General features: G+C 46.2%; 1 protein-coding gene across 2 annotated transcripts in view; it reads left to right on the plus strand.

Annotated features, from left to right (window-relative positions):
• Positions 1-331: 331 nt before the first annotated feature.
• f3a (coagulation factor IIIa) overlaps positions 332-16373 on the plus strand; it is a 52353-nt gene continuing 36311 nt past the window's right edge. The window contains exons 1-4 of one of the 2 annotated variants that reach the window (XM_061669835.1): positions 332-529; positions 2065-2121; positions 2229-2337; positions 2479-2672. In XM_061669835.1, coding sequence (XP_061525819.1) covers positions 454-529; positions 2065-2121; positions 2229-2337; positions 2479-2672 — 436 coding nt within the window. In that variant the 5' untranslated portion in view covers positions 332-453. The remainder of the gene's footprint in view (positions 530-2064; positions 2122-2228; positions 2338-2478; positions 2673-16373) is intronic. The other variant, XM_061669836.1, reaches the window with a different exon arrangement.

Genomic DNA, 16373 nt, shown 5'->3' on the forward strand with positions numbered 1-16373 from the left:
CCATCCATCCATAATGTGCAGCGTTGTTTTGAGTAATTTAATTTGGACGAGTCAAAATTCCACTTATAGATACGTCATTTTACCTGGTTAAAACTTCATATGCGGATATCTGAAATGTTATGTGTTGTTTTCCTGTATTGAGGGGAATTGAAGATATCTTGAACTGGAATTTTGACGAGTCAAAATGATAGATATTTTGAGGTTATGGGGCAGAGCAAGCAAATGAAATATGGCGGTCGCGTTTACGTATTCCAGCAACGTGCCAACCCACCCAGGGCGGGGTCTATTTCTATTAGATGTCGATGGTACTGTACATTCAAATCACAGTAGCCATGCAAGCGTCAGTTGAAGAGGTCGGTTGAGCGCTGTATACTAACACAGCCTCTAAGAACAAACTACAGCAGACACATTTTCAGGTGGATTATACAAACTGTGGAATTTATTTACCACAGAATGCTGGCGACAAAATGGACACAAGCAGCTCTGGCGCTGCTCATACTCGCCTTTCTCTACTCAAACGCCGTCACAGGTGAGTTCACCCAGTCCGCTTACTTCCAAGTATATGTCACTGACGTAAATTTAAAAACTAATTGTATTTAACCACACGCGCACAATAACCATGTGCTATTTTTGTTTTGGTCGATGGTATTCATCATAAAGCATCCCTGGAACCATGCCACATCGCGTCAACATCTAAAAAGCTGTAAAATAAAAATACCTGCAATCGAAACCATTTTAATTCACAAAAGTTACCTGACTGAATACTGTAAATTTGCTTGTAATGGAATTCAATCCATTTTCTTTTGTTCAGCACTTTAAAAACAAGCACAGTGCTGTACATAGCGATAAATACATACCACCATCGACATGGTGCACATAAACCCAAAGGTGGGTAAATAAATAAAATAAAAAGACACAAATGTCGGCCATAAAAAGAACATTTGTTTAAACCTGCACGTAAAAGTTACATTTTCTTGAATTAATTTCCCCTTCATTTAGCTATTTCAAATTTGGATAGTTACGTTATAGTATTGATTAACATACTGTACCATATATAAATACAATAAGCGTACATGTTTACACTGTACAGTTTGTTGTCTGTGCATTTATTTGCCCTTATTTTGCTTGAGGTATTCTGCTGTCAGGTCAACATTGCAAAAGAGAATCTATTCCTATCCTATTCCATCCATCCATCCATCCATCCATCCATTGTCAACACCGCTTATCCTGGTTATCCTTATCCTAGCCTATCCCAGCTGACTTCGGGCGAAAGGCGGACTACACCCTGAACTGGTCGCCAGTCAGTCGCAGGGCACATATAGACACGGACAACCATTCGCACTCACATTCACACCGTCACTGAGTGGGAACTGAACCCACGCCGCCCTGCACCAAAGTCAGGCGAGTGTACCACTCCACCATCAGTGACTCCCTATCCTGCTCCTTGAATGGATAAAAAAAAAAGGTAAAATAAATAGATATTCTTTAAGACTGATGAAATCAAGAGGAGGAAATACTCTACTATACTTTGTCAATGTGCTTTTTTGAATGAAATAATTTATGTTTTGTGACTTCCACAATGTCACTCACCATGTCAACCGAACCCATAACCAGTCATAGACCACACAACAACAATGCCAAGACTGACTTACTGTGGTTTATGACTTAAAAGCTTTTTACCCATATGACTTAAACGTTTTTTACCCATAAGTCACAGTCCATACAGTTCAAAGTAGGGATTTACTTTCTGCATTCTGTGGTGAGATTCTGTTAATGAATATGGAGAAAACTAACAGTGTGATAGGAGTGGATTAATGGAGCTATTGGTGAGGTAAACGTGGATATATTTCAGCTTCACATAGATGATTGTCATATTGTTCTTTAGACGGCAAACTTGTTGCATGGTTTCTGTTGGCTCTTGAAAATGTTTTCTGTCTATCTCATTATTTTGAGTTCAAAGAATTTAGATAATAGTTTCAGAAAAAAGGCTTAATCAGTCTTCATGCAGTATGTTTAAAGTTTACATTTGCTCAGGTGTGTAAAGCTATTTTGTCTGCTTTTCAGCTGCAGAGATTTTGGTCATAGTCATGGTCATTGGTGATGTTGCAACTTTGATACAATGTGATTACAAATTTCTTATTTTCAAAATTGTATTTATTGAATTATTTATTTGACAAATAGCAATATAGAAAAGTATTTCCATATGATGTGTTTTCATTATTTTGCAGGGTCTTATCCCAGTGCACAGACCGTCAGCTGGAAATCTACCAACTTTAAAACCATTCTGACTTGGGAGCCATTACCAACAGATTACTCATACACTGTGGAGTTCTCTGTGTAAGACCTTTTCATAGAAATTGTGCAGTAGTACAGTTCTTCCAATAGCGACTTTCTGATCTTCTGACATTTCATGCTTGTTTTTTTTGTATGAGCAGTATTTACATACGTCTAATGTTTTGTGTGTGAAACTTGCTGCAGGGTGTCAAGGGACAAACAGAGGAACTCTAATTGCATACGTATCTCGACAACTATGTGTGATCTGACCAGTTCACTGACTGACTTAAATGCCTGCTATGTAGCCGATGTCCTCTCTGAACCTCCACTGGGAGCAACCTCTGACCTCACCGAGTTTCCCTATACAAGCTCATCACGATTCTGCCCCTCCAATGACAGTAAGTTTATTTTAAATCAGCGTAAGAAAATAATAGGAGCCAAAAACGCACACATTACCAAGTTTAGCGAGGCTAAGAATAAAGGCTGCCCATAAATGTTTGGACCTTACTTGGGGGCTGAGGTTAATATACTTACCTCTGTGTTTAGTGCTGAAGTGTACAACACATTGTATAACTTCGGTACTGCCAGTACATAGTTGCAAAGGTGAACAGGTTTTTCCTCAATGTAGTGCTTGTATTGAGACATTGCCATCCAGTGGCAAGAGTCCTTCATTGCACAGGTATCGAGAGGTTCACTATGACTGTGAATGGGACCCTCATCGGGCACTTAATAACATTGGGCCTCATTTACTAATAAATGCGTAGAAATATTCTCACTCTGCACACAAATTAGGCATATACGCAAAGTCACCATAAGATTTATTACATGTTCAAATTGGCCACTTTTCTTCGCAACACTGTGCGTATGTTAATGAATCAGAATTTATTCGACATCAAGCGCTTGTACCGTGACCTGTAACCTGCATTAACCGCACCCCTATTTCCCTATAAAAGGACGTCCTTCTGATGCATCTCAGCCAATTGCAGGAGTTTGAAGTCACAACGGATGGCTGATCCAAAACTTTAAGAATTTTCTTAATCTTTATCCTACAGGCAGCACGGTGGGATGACTGGTTAGCACGTCCGCCTCACAGTTCTGAGGACCGGGGTTCAAATCCCGGCCCTGCCTGTGTGGAGTTTGCATGTTCTCCCTGTGCCTGCGTGGGTTTTCTCTGGGTACTCCGGTTTCCTCCCACATCCCAAAAACATCCAGGGTATTCCATCCATCCATTTTCTACCGCTTATCCGAGGTCGGGTCACGGGGGCAGTAGCTTTAGCAGGGACGCCCAGACCTCCCTCTCCCCAGCCACTTCATCCAGCTCTTCCAGGGGTTCCCGAGGCGTTCCCAGGCCAGCCGAAGGATGTAGTCTCTCCAGCGTGTCCTGAGTCGTCCCCACGGTCTCCTCCCGGTGGGACGTGCCCGGAACACCTCACCAGGGAGGCGTCCGGGAGGCATCCGAATCAGATGCCCCAGCCACCTCATCTGGTTCCTTTCGATGTGGAGGAGCAGCGGCTCTACTCTGAGATCCTCCCGGATGACCGAGCTTCTCACCCTATCTCTAAGGGAGAGCCCGTCTCATTTTGGCCGCTTGCATCCGGGATCTTGTTCTTTCGGTCATGACCCACGGCTCGTGACCATAGGTGAGGGTAGGAACGTAGAGCTTTCGGCTTAGCTCCTTCTTTACGGATCGATACAAAGTCTGCATCACTGCAGACGCTGCACTGATCCGCCTGTCGATCTCCCATTCCATTCTACCCTCACTCATGAACAAGACCCCAAGATACTTGTACTCCTCCACTTGGGGCAGGATCTCTTCCCCGACCTGGAGAGGGCACGCACCCTTTTCCGACTGAGGACCATGGTCTCAGATTTGAATTTTGCTAATTCTCATCCCAGCCGATTCACACTCAGCTGCGAACTGCTCCAGAGAGAGTTAGAGGTCACGGCTTGACGAAGCCAACAGAACCACATCATCTGCAAAAAACACAGATGCAATACTGAGGGCACCAAACAGGACTCCCTCTACGCCTCGGCTGCGCCGAGAGAATTCTGTCCATAAAAGTTATGAACAGAATACTGGTAACAAAGGGAAGCCTTGGCGGAGTCCAACCCTCACCGGAAACGAGTCCGACTTACTGCCGGATATGCGAACCAAAATCTGACTCCGGTCGTACAGGGACCGAACAGCCTGTATCAGGGGGTTCGGTACCCCATACTCCCGAAGCACCCCACACAGGACCCCCTGAGGGACACGGTCGAACATCTTCTCCCAGTCCACAAAACACCTGTAGATTGGTTAGGCGAACTCCCATGCACCCATGAGGACCCTGCCAAGGGTGTAGAGCTGGTCCACTGTTCCACAGCCAGGACGAGAACCACACTGCTCATCCTGAATCTGAGATTCAACTTCCCGAAGGATTCTCCTCTCCAGCACCCCTGAATAGACCTTACCAAGGAGGCTGAGGGGTGTGATCCCCCTGTAGTTGGAAAACACCCTCCGATCCCCCTTCTTAAAAATGGGGACCACCACCCCAGTCTGCCAATCCAGAGGCACTGTCCCCGATGTCCATGCGATGTTGCAGAGGCGTATTGACCAGGACAGCCCTACAACATCTAGTGCCTGAGGAACTCCGGGCGAATTTCATCCACCCCCGGGGCCTTGCCACCGACGAGCTTTTTAACCACCTCGGTGACCTCAACCCCAGAGATAGGAGAGCCTACTTCAGAGAACCCAGACTCTGCTCCCTCATGGGAAGGCGTGTTGGTGGAATTGAGGAGGTCTTCGAAGTATTCTCCCCACTGGCTCACAACGTCCAGAGTCGAGGTCAGCAGCGCCCCATCCCCACTATACACAAGGTTGATGGTGCACTGCTTCCCCCTCCTGAGACACCGGATGGTGGACCAGAATTTCCTCGAAACCGTCCGGACTTTTTTCTCCATGGCCTCACTGACCACCAAAGCTGCATTTCGCTTGGCCAGCCGGTAGCCATCAGCTGCCTCAGAAGTCCCACAGGCCAAAAAGGCCCGATAGGACTCCTTCTTCAGCTTTACGGCATCCCTAGAGCCAGCTTCTGGAACCAGGGATCGGATCGCCAAGGTCCACGCCTTCGGCCACCACCCAGCACGCACTGCACCCAACCCCTATGGCTCCTTCCTCAGGTGGTGAGCCCATGGGAAGGGGGACCCACGTTACCCTTTCGGGCTGTTGTCGGCCATGGGTGCAGGCCCGGCCACCAGGCGCTCTCGTTCGAGCCCCACCTCCAGGTCTGGCTCCAGAGGGGGGCCCCGGTGACCCGCGTCCGGGCAAGGGAAACCCAAGTCCATTTTTTGTCGTCATTATAAGGGGTGGTCTTTGAGCCGTGCTTTGTCTGGTTCCTCACCTAGGACCTGTTTGCCATGGGTGACCCTACCAGGGGCATAAAAATGTAAAGTAATTTAATTACAGTAAGTTAGCACCCATTATTTCTGTCACTCAATGTTGGTTTCACCTGACTGATTAGAATACACGATCTGATTAGAGCAGTGATTTCCAACCTTTATGGAGCTACGGAACATTTTTTACAATTGAAAAATCTCACGGCACACCAACAAACAAAAATGTCACAAAAAGTGGATAGATTAATTACTGTATTTACTTCCTGCCATCTAATAGAAGACCATTCATTTGTTCTGTCAGTCACTATGCCTCACTGGCATAAAAAGAGGAACAAATATTATTTATTGTAAATATATTTTTTGAGCAATTAAGTACACAAGTATATACAGTCAATGAACAGGTCATTTAAATAGACACATTCCGCCATCTTGTGATCGGATTGGTGATCGGTTATTGTTTTTTTAAACTCGCTGGTCGGTGATCGGCCCCAAAAATCATGATCGTGCAAAGCCTAATTTAAACCCAAATTTACTAGAATCTGTACTTTTAGTAGACCGCAATGTTGGAGTTACATGTCTTGAACGCGTTTGAGGCAGGCGGGTCAAGCTTCCGAGTTTTCGGCCGGCCCGGTCCGCACCGGGAACAGGTGGATTTGGCGGAAAGGAAGAACAAAAGGAAAAAAGGACAAAAAAAAAATTTCCCAAGCAGGACAGCAGAAGCCCGGGTGTCTTGGCTCGTAAGACGTTCGGAACGGGCGCGTTGTGTCCGCTTCCGTTCCCTCGGGGTGAGCTCAGGCCCCCAAACAGGGTAGGTTGTAGAATTGTCTGCAGCCAAGGATGGTCCGATGTGTCCTCATCACCTCGTGGTGAGGTGGGCGTCCTGCCTGGGCCAATCGTCGGCAAGTTGGTCGGGTGAGACTAAAGCTGCCCAGAGAGCATAGCTCCGGCATTTTTATGGCCGAAGCGAGCCAGAAGGGGGTGGTTTACCCCCTCCCGCCTTCCTTTCCCACCACCTTCTGGACCAAAAGGGGAGTTGGACCGCCTCTGAGTGTTAATTTCCCAATTTGGTATTATTTCACGGTTTAAAACCATTCATCCATTTTCCAAGCCGCTTATCCTCACAAGGGTCACGGTCGTGCTGGAGCCTATCCCAGTTATCATTTGGGCAGGAGACGGGGTACACCCTGAACTGGTTGCCAGCCAATCGCAGGGCACACAAAAACAAACAACCATTCGCACTAACATTCACACCTAGGGGCAATTTAGAGACTTAAATGAACCTACCATGCCTATTTTTACGATGAGGAAGGAAACCGGAGTGCCCGGAGAAATCCCATGCAGGCACGGGGAGAGCATGCAAACTCCACACAGGCGGGGCCGGGCATTGAAACCTGGTCCTCAGAACTGTGAGGAAGACGCTCTAACCAGTCGTCCACCGTGCCGCCGGTTTAAAACCAGTGGAATAAAATATTACAGAAAAGCTCGAAAAACAGTTTCCTGCTATTGACTTTAAATCAATCTGGCGAGGATTAAAATCCCTAAATAACTCCAAGCGACCATCCCCCCAAGCGGAGAACAATAAAGGATTGGCTGACGACTTGAACACCTTCTACTGCAGATTTGACAAGGACACTTGCACACCAGATACCCACCCATTCAAATCACCGACCACCATCACACCTCTGACTCCCTTTTCTGTGTTGACCATCCATGAACAGAATGTGAGACATATCTTCAAACAACAAAAGACAACAAAGCGGCGAGCTCAGACCTTGTGTTCCCATCCTGCCTCAAAGTCTGCGCGGACCAGCTCGCTCCTGTCTTCACACACATCTTCAATAGTTCTGTGGAACTGTGCGTACCATCCTGTGGTCATGAAGACCTTTGAACTCCTCGTGCTGGTCCATCTCAAGAGCGTCACAGGACCCCTGTTAGACCCCTGCAGTTTGCCTACCGAGGAAACAGGTCTGTGGATAATGCAGTCAACATTGGACTTTACTTCATCCTGGAACTTCTCAATGACACGGGGACATACGCAAGGATCCTGTTCGTGGACTTCAGCTGTGCGTTCATCAGCATCATCCCTGAACTCTTCTCCTCCAAGTTTCTCCAGCTCAGCGTTTTGCCTGCCATCTGCCAGTGGATTTACAACTTCCTGTCAGGCAGGACGCAGCAGGTGAGGCTGGGGGACAGTACCTGATCCACACGCACCATCAGCACCAAGGATGTGTCCTCTCTCAGCTGTTCTTCTCCCTCTTTTTTTTTGTCAAACTCGTTAAGTTTGCAGATGACACCACAGTCATCGGTCTCATCAAAGACGGTGATGAGACTGCATATCAACAGGAAGTGGAGTGGCTGGAGCTTTGGCGCGGCCAACACAATTGCTATTTGAACACACTCAAGACTGTAGAGATGATCGTGGACTTCAGGAAACATCTTTCACGCCTCTCACGCTGTGCAACTTCCCTGTGTCAACCGTCGTGACCTTCAAGTTCCTGGGAATTACAGTCTCTCAGGACCTGAAGTGGGAGACCAAGATAAACTCCATCCTCAAAAAGGCCCAGCAGAGGATGTACTTCCTGCAGCTTCTGAGGAAGCACGGCCTGCCACAGGAGCTGTTGAAGCAGTTCTACACAGAAGTCATCGAATCAGTCCTGTGTTCATCCATCACAGTCTGGTTTGGTGCAACCACAAAACAGGACAAACTCCGACAGCAACGGACAATCAGGACTGCTGAAAACATTTTCAGTACACCCCTACCTCCCTTGAGGACTTGCATGCTGCCAGAACTAAGACAAGACCATGCAAAATCTTCTTGGAGCCTCTACATCCTGGTCACCACCTATTCCAACTCTTTCCCTCAGGTAGGCGCTGTCGATCAATGCAAACTAAAACAAGCAGACGCTCCCAACACTTTCTTCCCTCTTGCCATTAACTTCCTAAACAGTTAACTTACAATTCCATTGTAACATGCTGCCAATTTTGTCGTGAGATTGTTGTCACTTCTCTGTCGGGACACTTCTACATTATTCGTACACTCACTCGGGTAGTCTCGTCATTCTACACTATTTGCATATCTATTGTTGGCCAATACTGACCACTCATGATCTTGAGAACTATGTGGATCATTTGCACAATTGTCACTGTTCCAGATTATTACTCTCGTAGTCATTTCAAACTACTCTAAATTTCTAGAGGAGTGCATCATTTGTACAACTGTTATTGGATCAGGATCACCTAATTACCGGTAACCTTCCTTTGCTCAGCGTCTCTTTGTAGTGTGTTTTTAGGTTTTTATGTCTCAAAAGTATTTTTTTTTGTCGAAATGGCTGTCTGCTGTCATAAGAGAGCAGCTCCTACTACCAGAGACAAATTCCTTGACATACTTGGCAAATAAAGATGATTCTGATCCTAGGTCTACCAAAATTGTGAGGCACATGTAACAGCCCTTCACATCTTTTCCTATCGGCTTGTCCCGTTAGGGGTCGCCACAGCGTGTCTTTCTCCTGCTTCTTCCCCTCTAACACCAACTGCCTAAAAATCTTCCCTCGCTACATCTATCAACCTTCTCTTTTATCTTCCTCCAGCTCTCTTGCCTGGCAGCTCCATCCTCATCACCCTTCTACCAATACACTCAGTCTCTCTCTCCTCTGGACGTGTCCAAACCATCGAAGTCTGCTCTCTCTAACTTTGTCTCCAAAACATCTAACATTGGCTGTCCCTCTGATGAGCTCATTTCTAATTTTATCCAACCTGGTCACGCCTCGAGCGAACCTCAACACCTTAATTTCTGCCAGCCTGGAAGAATGCAGCCCATCACGTGGGGGGAGGTTCTGGCAACTGGATCAGCGTCACTACACTATCTATCTAGCTATCAATCGAGCTATCTATTGAGCTACCAACCCTCCCAACCCTGTTTATACCATAGACATAAAGATATGTGCAAAGTGAAAAAGCCCTGACTCCTTTAAAGAGGATTGTATCGGATAACAAGCTATCTTCTTCTTCTTCTGTTCCTTTCGGCTTGTCCCATTAGGGGTCGCCCCAGCGTGGCAGCTCCGTCCTCATCATCACTATCAGTATACTCACTATCTTTTCTCTGGATGTTTCCAAACCATCGAAGTCTGTTCTCTCTAACTTTGTCTCCAAAACATCTAATCTTGGCTGTCCCTCTAATGACCTCATTTCTAATTTTATCCAACCTGGTCACTCCTAGAGAGAACATCAACAGCTTCATTTCCACCACCTCCAGCTCTGCTTCCTGTTGTCTTGTCAGTGCCACTGTCTCTAATCCGTACATCATGGCTGGCCTCACCACTGTTTTATAAGCTTTGCCCTTCATCCGAGCAGAGACTCTTCTGTCACATAACAAACTTGACACCTTCCTCCACCCGTTCCAACCTGCTTGTACTCGTTTCCTCACTTCCTTACCACACTCACCGTTGCTCTGGACTGTTGACCCCAATTTTTTAAAGTGCTCAACCCTCGTTATGTCTTCTCCTTGTAGCTTCACTCTTCCCCCTCCACCCCTCTCCTTTATGCGCATTGATTGTCTTACTGCTGGCTAATCTTCATTCGTCTCCTTTCCAGTGCATGGCTCCACCTAACTGTTCTTCCACCTGCTCCCTGCTTTCACTGCAATTCACAATGTCATCTGCGAACATCATGGTCCACGGGGACTCCAGTCTAACCTCATCTGTCAGCCTATCCATCACCACTGCAAACAGGAATGGGCTCAGGGCTCATCCCTGATGCAGTCCCACCTCCACCTTAAACTCCTCTGTCACACCTACAGCACACCTCACCACTGTTCTGCTGCCCTCATACATGTCATGTACTATTCGAACATACTTTTCTGCCACTCTTGACTTCTGCATGCAGTACCACAGTTCCTCTCTGGGTACTCTGTCTTAGGCTTTCTTCATATCTACAAAGACGCAATGCAGCTCCTTCTGACCTTCTGTGTACTTCTCCATCAACACTCACAAGGCAAATAGTGCATCTGTGGTACTTTCTAGGCATGAAACCATACCGTTGCTCGCAAATACTCACTTATGTCCTAAGTCTAGCCTCCACTGCTCTTACTCATAACTTCATTGTGTGGCGCATCAACTTTATTCCTCTATAGTTTCCACAGCTCTCCACATCACCCTTGTTCTTAAAAATTGGCACCAGCACACTTTTCCTCCATTCCTCAGGCATCTTCTCACCCGGTAGAATTCTGTTGAACAAGCTGGTCAAAAACTACACAGCCACCTTTCCTTGATGCTTCCAGACCTCCATAGGAATGTCATCAGGACCAACTGCATTGCAATTTTTCATCCTCAGAACTTACCCCTGACTAATCATTGCGACTTTGTGTTCCACCACACTCGCCTCTTCTACTCTTCTTTCTCTCTGATTTTCCTCATTCATCAAATCCTCAAGAGCGTCAAAGATGTATGTATGTAATGTATGTAATGTAATACTTATTCTTTCCATCTTTTCAGCACACTACTGGCAACAGTCAACACATTTCCATCTCTATTCTTAATCACCCTAATCTGCTGCACATCCTTCCCATCTCTAGCCCTCTCTCTGGCCAACCTGTAAAGATCTTTTTTTCCTTCTTTAGTTTCCAGCCTGGCATGCTTACCTCTTCTCTTTCTGCCGAAGAACCTGCTTTTCACCTGTCCGTCGTCTTCGACCCACAGTAGTTGAATCTCCACTGACGCATCTGTAGGATCACAGCTCCGGTGGGGGACAATGTTAACCCAGGCCACGACCGAGTCGGTATGAAATTCTTTGGATGGACAATCATATTTGTTTTTTGCAAAGTTTTAAGCCGGATGCCCTTCCTGACGCAACCCTCTGTATTTATCCGGGCTTGGGACCGGCCTACAGTTTGCACTGGCTTGTGCCCCCTATAGGGCCGCATTCATATGTAACAGCCCAAGACCTACAAAAACGTCTCTTGGAGCCATACCCTAAAACCAACAGGAAGGCCACCGTTTATAATTCCCTTTCAAAGTCAGACCGATTTGCCCCTTTTACAGCCATCATATTTTTACTAATTCCTCTAAGAGATTTTCGCAACTTCAAACTTCATCAGTATCTAAGTGGACGTAAGTAAGTCGGTCGGATGATACTGGAGATGCAAAGTTATTAAAAGCTTCTCATATTGTCTAACGCTGTTGCCACGGTGACATGCTGTTCGTCGGGCTTTTGTGTTGTGAAGTGGAATGAAAATGATATCCAGTTTAGTGTGAAAAATTTTATATTTTAAAGTTGTCGTACTCGAAGACTCTGTAGCAACCCCTATAATGCACCGTCTCCAGAAAGGTCTACAAAAATTGTAGGGCCCGTGTAGCTCTCTGGCATGTACAAAAAAGTCAATGGAAGCCATATTCTAAAATGAACAGGAACTGAGTTGAGATTTTTAAAAATTGTAAATTAGGCGTATTTTTGCACATTCGCTTGGGTCATACTTTCGCGAACTTGTCCTGGAGGTTACATCTGATTGACTACAAACTTGGTCAGTACTATCTCAACATCAGGGACATTAAAATATGTTCAAAGTTTATTGTTTTGCCAGACTATATGATGGGGCAGGGCATCAAATGTTGCACATCAAATTTCCTTAGCTACAAAACTGGAAATGCTTTTTCTCTGTACATGCTCCAAACAAATCCCAAACCTCATGTTTGATAGGAGTTACAAACTAAAGAAATCTGTATGCCAATATTTTGTTCTAAATATAGCACCACCTAGTGCCGACAACAAATGTCATCTTCTACCTTTCAATGTACTGCTCCAAGCACGTTGACCACATCCACCTGAAATTTTGTCAGTCAAGCCTCAAGACATTGATCATGCTTTGAAAAAAAATAAAATAAAAAATAAAAAGTGACGTTTCAGCAGAAGGTGGCCCTGGCGTTTTGATGATTCACCGTGACATCAAATGCTGTTGGAACTTGACTCCAGATGGTCATATCTTTTCAAACCTGTGACAAACTTTTATGTTTCGCTGTGACAACAAAAGCTGTTGCCACTACACCACGAATGCCCATATTGTTTCTTTCAAAATTTCACACTCTTGATTAGAGTCCCAGCCAGAAGACATCTACAAATAGTAATCATAGTGCCACCTGCTGGCAAATTTGGCACACATCTAAACTGCTCAAAATTATTCCTGTATGTACAGTGGATTCATACCACTTCAACAATTCACATTTTGTGACCACATGACATAGTCCCAATCCTCCTCTCGATCATCCAAACGGTCACTGGCAAATTTTAGACAAGCCTGGATATGTGCTGGCTTGAACAGGGGGACCATTTGGGCACTGCAGGATTTCAATCCATGACAACGTAGGGTGTTACTAATTGGTAACCTTTGTGACTGTGGTCTCAGCTCTCTTCATCTGATTGACCAGATCCCCCATATAGTTTTGATCCCTCACCGTTCTCAAGATCATTGATACCCACGACGTGAGATCTTGCATGGGCCCCAAGGTCGAGGGAGATTGTCAGTCATCCTGTATTCCCTCCATCTTTTAATAATTGTGCCAACAGAATCAGAATCCTCTTTATTTGCCAAGTATGTCAAAAAAATATGAGGAATTTGTCTCCGGTAGTTGGAGCCACTGTAGTATGACAATAGACAGCCATTTTGACAGTAAATACTTTTGCGACATAAAAACATAACAACACACTACGGTGAGTCACTTACCCTGTAGCAATTTAATGGCAAGAGGGAAGAAGCTGTTGGAATTTCTGCTCGTTTTAGTTTGCATTGTACGATGGCGCCTACCTGAGGGAAGGAGCTGGAAGATGTGGTGACCAGGATGTGGAGGGTCCAAGAGGATTTGCAGGCTTTTGTCTTAGTTCTGGCAGCGTGCAAGAACTCAAGGGTGGGAAGTGGGATACCGAGGATTTTTCCAGCAGTCCTGATTGTCCGTTGCAGTCAGAGTTTGTCCTTTTTTGTGGCAGCGCCAAACCAGACTGTGATGGATGAACACAGGACTGATACAATGACTGCTGTGTAGAACTGCCTCTACAGCTCTTGTGGCAGGCCATGCTTCCTCAAAAGCCACAGGAAGTACATCCTCTGCTGGGCCTTTTTGAGGATGGAGCTGATGTTTGTCTACCACTTCAGGTCCTGAGAGACTGTAATTCCCAGGAACTTGAAAGTCACGACGGTTGACACAGGGAAGTTGGACAGCGTGAGAGGCGTGAAAGATGTTTCCTGAAGTCCACGATCATCTCTACAGTCTTGAGTGTGTTCAAATAGCGGTTGTGTTGGCCGCGCCAAAGCTCCAGCCACTCCACTTCCTGTTGAAATGCAGTCTCATCACCGTCTTTGATGAGACCGATGACTATGGTGTCATCTGCAAACTTAACGAGTTTGACAAAAAAAAAAGAGGGAGAAGAACAGCTGAGAGAGGACACATCCTTGGTGCACCCCGGTGCTGAAGTCCTGAGAGACTGTAATTCCTAGGAACTTGAAGGTCTTGACGGTTGACACAAGGCAGCTGGACAGCGTGAGGGGCAGCTGTGGCGAACGATGCCTCCATAAGTCCACGATCATCTCTACAGTCTTGAGCGTGTTCAGCTCCAGGTTGTGTTGGCCGCTCCACTTCTTGTCGATATGCAGACTCGTCAACGTCCTTGATGAGGCGGATGACAGTGGTGTCATCGACCACAGCCTGAGGGGCAGCTGTGGTGAAGGATGTTTCCTGAAGTCCATCATCTCTACAGTCTTGATTGTGATCAGCTCCAGGTTATGTCGGCTGCGCCAAACCTTCAGCCTCTCCACTTCCTGTCGATACTCGTCACCGTCTTTGATTAGGCCGATGACTGTGGTGTCGTGTGCAAACTTCAGGAGTTTGACAGCCGGGTGCGTTGAGGTGCAGGCGTTCTTGTAAAGAGAGAAGAGCAGTGGAGAGAGGACACATCCTTGGGGCGCCCCAGTGTTGATGGTGCGTGTCGATGAGGTGATGTCCCCGAGTTTCACCTGGTGTGTCCTGTGATCAGCAGTGATCAGATGAGCCCAGAGCTACACGGGGGATAGCACGGTATGCGTCATTTAGTGTGGTATAGGAGTGGTCTAGAATGTTGTTTTCCCTGGTAGGACAGTCGATGTGCTGCTTGTATTTAGGGAGTTCGTGGTTGAGTTTAGCTTTGTTAAAGTCCCCTAGAATAATGAGGGGTGAATGTGGGTGCATTTTTTTCAAGTTCGTTTACTTAATCAGAGAGCGTTAGCAATGCGCCGTTCACGTCAGCTTGGGGAGGAATGTAGACACCCGCGAGGATGAAAGAAGCAAACTCGTGGGGCGAGTAGAATGGCTTACAGTTTAAAAACAGCGACTCCAAGTCCGGGCTACACTGTGTGTTTACCTCCGAGACGTCGGTACACCATTTTTCGTTGATATAAACGCATATTCCACCGCCTTTTGTTTTCTCTGATAGCTCCTTGATGCGGTTCGCTCTGTGTAGTTGGAAGCCGGGAAGCATTACAACGTGGTTGGGGACACGTTCCCATAGCCATGTCTCCGTGAAGCACAGTATGGCGGAATGTCCACACTCTTTATTGCTTTGTGAAAAGACGAAGCTCGTTTATTTTGTTGAGTAGAGAGCATAGATTTCAGAATAAGAATCAGAATCATCTTTATTTGCCAAGTATGTCAAAAACACTCAAGGAATCTTTCTCCGGTAGTTGGAGCCGCTCTAGTACGACAACATTTGACAGAAAATACATTCGCGACATAAAAACGAGGGGAATCGATGAGAGGAGCATTCGGAACCCTCCCTTCCGGCACTTGACCTGCTCTCCGGCTCGCTTACCGCTGTGGTGTCGACTCCATGCACCGTAGATCACAGCCACTCCACCGGTTAGTAACGGAGAAAAAATGTGTAAAACTTGGTGAAAGAAAATCCGGAGTAGATTCCTTAATGTTTAGCAAGCCTAGAGACAAATCTTATTTTAAACTTCTCGTGTATGACTCCTCCTTTCTCCAAACCTTTCCTGCCAGCAGCCTCCCCCGTCAGCGGATGCTAAACCCACTTCTTCTCAAAAAATTTCCAAGAATCATCTAAACATCTTTACTCTCCGTTTTTATCAAGGGATTATTCATACCCGATCAACCGTGAAACAGTACATGTATTCACAAATCATTCCTTAACACATCATCAAACATCATGACAATTAAGTATTTCATTAAGTATCGAACATTCCAATATAACTCCCACTTTTACAATGAAAGGTCCTAAACACTTCAACTATCTCACATACCAATGATTGTGGGTTTCTAACATTAGTTAGAAACCCACAATAGTAGTTACCAAAAATATAAGTAATAAGATGTTACAGATTATACAAGTTTGCAATTATGCATTGAGCAAGCAAATAAATGTTGTCTGGGGCTTTATGCCCCTGGCAGGGTCACCCATGACAAACAGGTCCTAGGTGAGGGACCAGACAAAACACGGCTCAAAGACCCCTTATGATGACGACAAACAATGGATTTGGTTTTCCCTTGCCCGGACGCGGGCAAGGGAAAACCCCCTGGGCCCCCCTCCGGAGCCAGGCCTGGAGGTGGGGCTCGAAGGCAAGCGCCTGGTAGCCAGGCCTGCACCCATGGGGCCCAGCACGAAAGGGTAATGTGGGTCCCCTTTCCCATGGGCTCACCACCTGTGGGAGGGGCAATAGGGGTTGGGTGCAGTGCGAGCTGGGCGGTGGCCAA

This window comes from Phycodurus eques, unplaced genomic scaffold, assembly GCF_024500275.1.
Source record: "Phycodurus eques isolate BA_2022a unplaced genomic scaffold, UOR_Pequ_1.1 contig_26, whole genome shotgun sequence".
Lineage (NCBI taxonomy): Eukaryota > Metazoa > Chordata > Actinopteri > Syngnathiformes > Syngnathidae > Phycodurus > Phycodurus eques.